Source organism: Cupressus sempervirens, chromosome 6, assembly GCF_028749045.1.
Source record: "Cupressus sempervirens isolate cs-2001-9-10 chromosome 6, ASM2874904v1, whole genome shotgun sequence".
NCBI classification, from domain to species: Eukaryota; Viridiplantae; Streptophyta; class Pinopsida; order Cupressales; family Cupressaceae; genus Cupressus; species Cupressus sempervirens.
The window spans coordinates 491,507,092-491,513,197 of NC_143123.1; the positions used below are offsets into that span (position 1 = coordinate 491,507,092).

Genomic DNA, 6,106 nt, shown 5'->3' on the forward strand with positions numbered 1-6,106 from the left:
CATTGCATGCATTAAAACTATGCAAACGGTTGCACTCCCATATTTACATTTGTAGTTATAAGAGCCATTTTTTTTTAAGTTACAGCCAATCAAATATAATTGAACCACTACAGCAGTATATCATTTTTATTTACTACATAATATTTACATTGTCACAATTTGTTCGAAGTTTGAAACAAAGTTAAGATGGCACTTAATGAGATACAAGGAAAAGGAGCAAAAACGGAATGATAAGATGCAAACAAAACATATCAAAGTTGAATGGCCATATACGCTATCAGTTCCTCTAAGACAATATGAGAGCAGAAAAACCCAAAGGACATTTAGGCAACTCACAATGTGTTGGGAAGCCAAGCAGTATAATCACATACAAAGAATATGGACATCGGAGGGTATGATGAGGTAGTTCTCTCACATTAGCAAAACTGGGAGATTGGAGGGATATTGCAAAGTAGTTTGGGTCAAAAATTAGAAAATATGAAAGATAGCCAATACTGGAATTAAATGTGGCTAACACACAAATGGCATTAGAATATGATAAATTACACAATATAAAAAGCAAAATAACAAACTATGAAAATAATACAATCCAGTTAAACCAGTCAAGCCACCTACTTAAAGCTTCTACATTGTAAATTTAAAAAGCTTGAGTGGTTTTACATGTTTGGGTGAGAAATCAATGATAAGCAATATCATGAATTTTAATTAACTAGTAAGAAGGGATTTTTTAGAAATCAAAGGAGGAACTAACATAAAAGAAACTCCTTTCAACAATTGCTCAAGATGTTACAAGTAAACATAGCAATATGAATCCAATGCAATATTTTGCATGTCATTTATCCATTGAACCAAGTATAATTTTGATCTGATGAATAGAATCTGTAGGCATATCAAAAAACTCAGGCACTTAAGTGAGAGGCTGAGATCTGTCCAAGGTCAACAATTGGGTAACCAGATTGATTGTGAAGCATGTTTGAAGAGAAAAGTTATTTAGTTGAGTTGGAGAGCAGATAAGATTATTTTAAGATTACCTGTTTGATAATCGACGCATTGCAATTATCTCAAAATAGGATAAGGGATTTGTTTCCAGCAAAGTAGAGCTTATTCCTAGATAAGTCTCTACATGCAAAGATGAAACAGATATGATATGGTCATGCTTCTAACTTCTTGAAATGCATTTAATTATTCTCCAAATGCAATGCCTAATTCTAGTGTCGAATTGACATATATAATCAATGATCTAGTCCTAGTATATGCTTGGACAATGCAATTGCCAACATTTGGTCAGAATACGAACTAAAAAGAAAGATAACTGAATGCAATTCATCATATCTCTTGATCCAGGATTTTTCCAATCTGGCATGTATCCATATCCTCCAAGACATGGAAGCTATACAATCCTTAAAAAATCCATGATCTGTGTCTATAAAAATCTTTTTGAGTACACAGTAATTTGGCTATGTACAGATCACAATGGACATTACAAGTTGTACATATTATAAAGGTCAGAAATAGCAGTACAATTATTTACAATGCCTGATTTATCTACACATATAGACTGAAAATCAATACGTTTACATATTTCTTAAGGGAGATAATAGCAACCAGCAGAAATTTTCACATAAGCTAATCTTGAGTGAATCGTTAAGACCTTTCCTCTTGTTACAGTCACCTTTTCTAGTACACAGTAGTTTAACACCTTTCGAGTACACAGTAATTTATTTATATACAAATCATGTAATGGACATAAAAGTTAAATAAGTTGTAGAAGTCAAAAGCAGCAGTACGATTTACACTGCCTGATTCATCTACAGATATGTAATAGAAATCAATAGAATCGGTATATTTCTTAAAGGGGATAACTGCAACCAGCAGAAAATTTCACAATATTTAAATTTTGTATAAAATTGTGAGAGCCTTCCCTCTTTTACAGCCATGTATTTTGGGGATAGAAGCAGAATTAGGCTAGAAAAGGCAAGACAGAGACAATATTTTCCAGTTTCCCAAGATTGTCAAAGATAGTAGAAATAAAAATTAATAAATGTGATCCAGGCCATTTTAACAAGTGAATATCCAACTGTTGGCCAGATTTGCCTGCATAACATTCATGATCGTAAGGGAATAAAACATTATAATTCAAAAGCATCTGACAGAATACATGCAAAATCAAACATAAAGCATGCATCTACACATTTACAGATTCATTTATTGAGTCAGCTACAAAGTCAGGGCATTAAAATGGCACATCAAAACAAGTACCTGACAGCTTTTTGCAAGCCCCCTCTTAGTTGAACTGATTCGTGATAGAAGTACAGGATATTCGGGTTACACACCTACAACTCCTTTTCTGCTCGATAGGTAAGGGTTGACAAAAGTTCAGCAAGTGCATTAATATACTTCTCTCAAATAAGGAAAAAATCTCATTACCTACAGACCTTCAAAATTTGATTTGGCAGCATTTGCTCTGCCTTATAGAGTTTTAAGCATTTGGTCAAACTGCTTCCTCCGTCATGCCCTTGAAGGAAGGGATAGATGACCTCCGAATTCTTTAGTATTCTTTACTATCATACAGGCAATATAAGAGATTACAGAACCATTATATATGACTGGTGTATCCTATTGAACAAAATCTTTAGAGAATTGTCATTGCCCTTGTTTAGGTGTCCACCCAGAAATAGCCTCCAGAAGTTGTTCTTTAGTCAGTGCCTGGGATTCCCCAAGTTTAATTACAAATGTATGAAGAATACTTTCATTTGCTGCGGAAATGTTTGCATGATTGACGTCCAATTGCATTCTTTGCAATGCAAGCATTACCCTACCAACTGGATGACTTTCCTTTGGGCAGCTTACCCTGACAGTAGCTTCTCCACTCATCATCTGAACATCTATGTTAGAAATGGGATCTATGTTTCTGCCATCCTGTACATTGGACTTGAACTGCTGCTGCTGTTGCTCCTTTTCTATTTCCATATCCTTTACTTTGTTCTGCAGTTCCTGAATGTAGGAAATAGCATCACCTAATAGTGAAGCTTTATCCATTTTTGAGATGTTGGGTACCACAGCTCGCAATGCATAAAATCGTTGGTTAAGTTTCTCACGGCGTTGACGCTCTGCTTCAACGTGATTGAGAGGTTCTTCTCTTCCATTAGCTGGTTTCCTTCCCCTTTTTCTTGGTCTTCGTTCTTCAATCACTACAGGCCTGCGATCATCTCTACAAGAAGCTTCAACATCTGAGTGCTCTTCAGACTCCATCATACTTGGTCGAGCAGATGCAACACTTAGAGAAGAAGCTGCAACACTAAGAGATGCAAGTCTTCCAGAAGGTTTACTTCGATCGTGTGCATTATAAATCTCTCCAGCTTCACCATTACTGGCATGGTTCCAATTTGTTGAATGCAAGCCATTCTGATTAGTGGTTGAATAGGTTATCCTTTGATCATTTGTGATATAAGGTGCATGAGAGTATGGTGTACCAAAGGCCGTGTGATAATGACGATCTCTTTCTTCCACTTTGGTGGCTACAGGTTCCGTAGATTTATTGAGCTCATGGCCAAAAATTTTCCAATCTACAGAAGGCTTGTTAACAGGTGGAGGAACCTTCGCATTAATGGGATTCACCCTGATTGGGTTTGGTGAAAAGGGCAAAAATGGAGAAACCTTAACAGTTTGTCGAGGTCGAATCTCATCACTGACATTTTCCTTGAAGCTAGACCTAATCCTATCTATGGAATCTTTGTTTTCCCTGATCATCTCTACAGACCCAACTTCCAATATGCCGTTTTCCATTGGCACGCATACAAGTGTCTGAATGCCACCTATTTTGGCAAGATAAGATCTGGTGCAAAAATTTGCAGGCAATTTATTAAGTTCATTCAGCCAGATATACTTACCACTGTTAAGGGTCTGGCCAGGAACACCAATTCCTCGTGGAAAGGAATAGTACATGGACGTCAAATAGAACATTTCCGAGTCAGAAACATTCTCTAATCCTGCAACAAAATTGCTATCCTCTTCACAGCCACCACTAAAAAAGCTATGTAGTTTCTGGAGTACCTTTTTCTTTAGTTGATCCCTATCCGCAAACCTTTGATCAAAACCCCTTGCCTGATCAGTTTCCTGACCCTCCCGAGGGCCTTTGAAGTAGCCATCACCCCATCCAAGAACCATGTCTCCATTTTTTGATCTTGAAAGCTGCCAAAAAATAGCATAAGTCCAGTTTACTGATGAAGACTCAACAAGGTTCTGAAGTTTCTGCTGCAATGCACCATCGCTGAGGGCAGACACTAATCCTTCGGAAGAAACATAGCTCATCATTAAGTGGTCAAAAGCATTGGGACCTATGAGGGAGTTAACCATAGCCTTATCTTCCTCGCTCCAGAACCTCAGCGCCCCACTAGCCTCACTTCCCATTTTTCTAGATCAAATTACAGATTTATCAGGGATATTTTAAGCCCGTCCACTGCTACACCCTCCAACCTACTACCCTCTTGACAGCAAAGAAAGCCTCTGTAACGACCTCCAGTTACCACAAACTACCTAAATCCCTCTCCTGTCCAAAACCCTCGCTTATCATACATCCCCTAGAACGCTTACTTGATTCTTGTTACAAATTGCAGCACGGAAATCATGCCAACAATAGAAAAATCAATGCTCTGCGAAGCGGCAACTACACGTGAGTATTCGCCATGTCTGCTACAAAACAAAGCAGAAAAGGTCCCCAATACGTCACATATCCTGACACTCATTAAAAAAATCCACAAACATCCAAGATCTCGCAGTTCAAATGCAATTATCCTTTCAATTCAAGAAGCTTTATCATCACATTTCATAAACTAATAAAATTTCAACCCATATCCTTATGCAGTTCTCTAGCAATGAACCACCCAAAATATCCCCAATCCCCAAACAAAACCCAGAATCGACCAAAACGCCACAGTTCCTTTCAATTAAAGTGTCAATCAACTCAATGAGGATTTTCCCCACATTTTACTAACACAACATAACAGGCACCGTCAAAACAACATCAACCCATTTACACCACCATGAATAATCCCCGCAATACATCCCCAGAACAACCCACACACCAAACGCAACATCCCTAAAATCGGAATCCAAAAAACCACAATAAAAACAAGCTCTAAAACTTTTTCTTTTCCAAGAAAGCCACAGAATACCGCATATACTTACCGCGAATCCATGCTTTCGCTAATTTCCCTGCCAAAACCCTAACCAAACCCTAACTTTATCACCACGCCACGGCTTAAAAACCCGAAAAGCACCACCTTCGCAGAAAATCCCCCTTTATTCCTCCAATCCCTCACGCGCCCTCGCCACCAAAGTGTTCCTCATAATCACAGAGGCCTGAAGAAAAATATCCCCTCACCCTACGTCAGACCCTTTGGCTTGCCATACCCTCGTGCGCTGCACTGTTCAAAGCTCACGCCCCCAGTTAACCCCCAATCCCGACCGTTCTTAACCCCGGTTAAAGTCCTGTGGTTCGCTCCACAATAAATAATTGTTATTACATTTTGCTGCTCACGGGATACACCAACTGTGTTTTAATAAAAAGCCGATATTTTCCGAATCTCTGGTTTTTTTTTTTCCGAATTACGCAATTTATTTTTGGAACTTACCAGTCCATGTTTTTATTTTTTTAAGCATAAGCACGTGACGTTGACGTGCTATTCGGGTGAAAGGAACGTGCTTCTCTCGTGCTTATTGTCAACTAAAATAGGTGAGCAATTATTATCATGTGTTTTTGCTCGCTTATCGCGATAAAAGAGGAGGAATCTTTGTGTCACTCAATTTGCATGTACTATTTCCACGAGATAAATGTGAACCCCGTTCATTGTTTTTTTTAACCCGTTTTGGCTTTACATGCCTCTTTGCTCCGCATAATCTTTGTTTCTTCCCGTCTTACCCTTCCTTTTTGTTCCCTCCTCCTTTGTTTCTTTCTTTGTCATCACAAACATGAATGTAAAGCTCAATTGTGTTTTGGTTCTTGATTTCCATTAGTAGCTATGTGTGCCCATGTAAAACATACATAAATTTGCATTAAATATAGGGTTAATATAAGTAGGAGATTTTTTCATAATAAGTTAAAAGT

General features: G+C 38.0%; 1 protein-coding gene across 4 annotated transcripts; it reads right to left on the reverse strand.

The window, feature by feature from the left end:
- Nucleotides 1-1,688: 1,688 nt before the first annotated feature.
- Nucleotides 1,689-5,624, reverse strand: LOC149553177 (basic helix-loop-helix (bHLH) DNA-binding superfamily protein). 4 transcript variants are annotated; one of them, XR_016353048.1, is made up of 4 exons: nt 5,188-5,587; nt 2,436-4,689; nt 2,260-2,347; nt 1,689-2,094 (listed from the first exon to the last, which is right to left on the reverse strand). XR_016353048.1 is itself a non-coding variant. In XM_089788672.1 (2 exons), exon 2 carries the CDS (start codon nt 4,408-4,410, stop codon nt 2,644-2,646), a length of 1,767 nt encoding a protein of 588 aa, XP_089644798.1. In that variant the 5' UTR covers nt 4,411-4,689; nt 5,188-5,618; the 3' UTR covers nt 2,115-2,643. The 4 variants fall into 4 exon arrangements, 1 of the variants encoding a protein (XP_089644798.1); XR_016353046.1 differs by having other exon boundaries at nt 2,260-4,689; nt 5,188-5,624; XR_016353047.1 differs by having other exon boundaries at nt 2,260-4,692; nt 5,188-5,423.
- Nucleotides 5,625-6,106: the final 482 nt, after the last annotated feature.

What these genes read in the sequence shown, in the direction of transcription:
- LOC149553177 (XM_089788672.1), bottom strand. Translation starts at nt 4,410, where the DNA reads ATGGGAAGTGAGGCTAGTGGGGCGCTGAGGTTCTGGAGCGAGGAAGAT.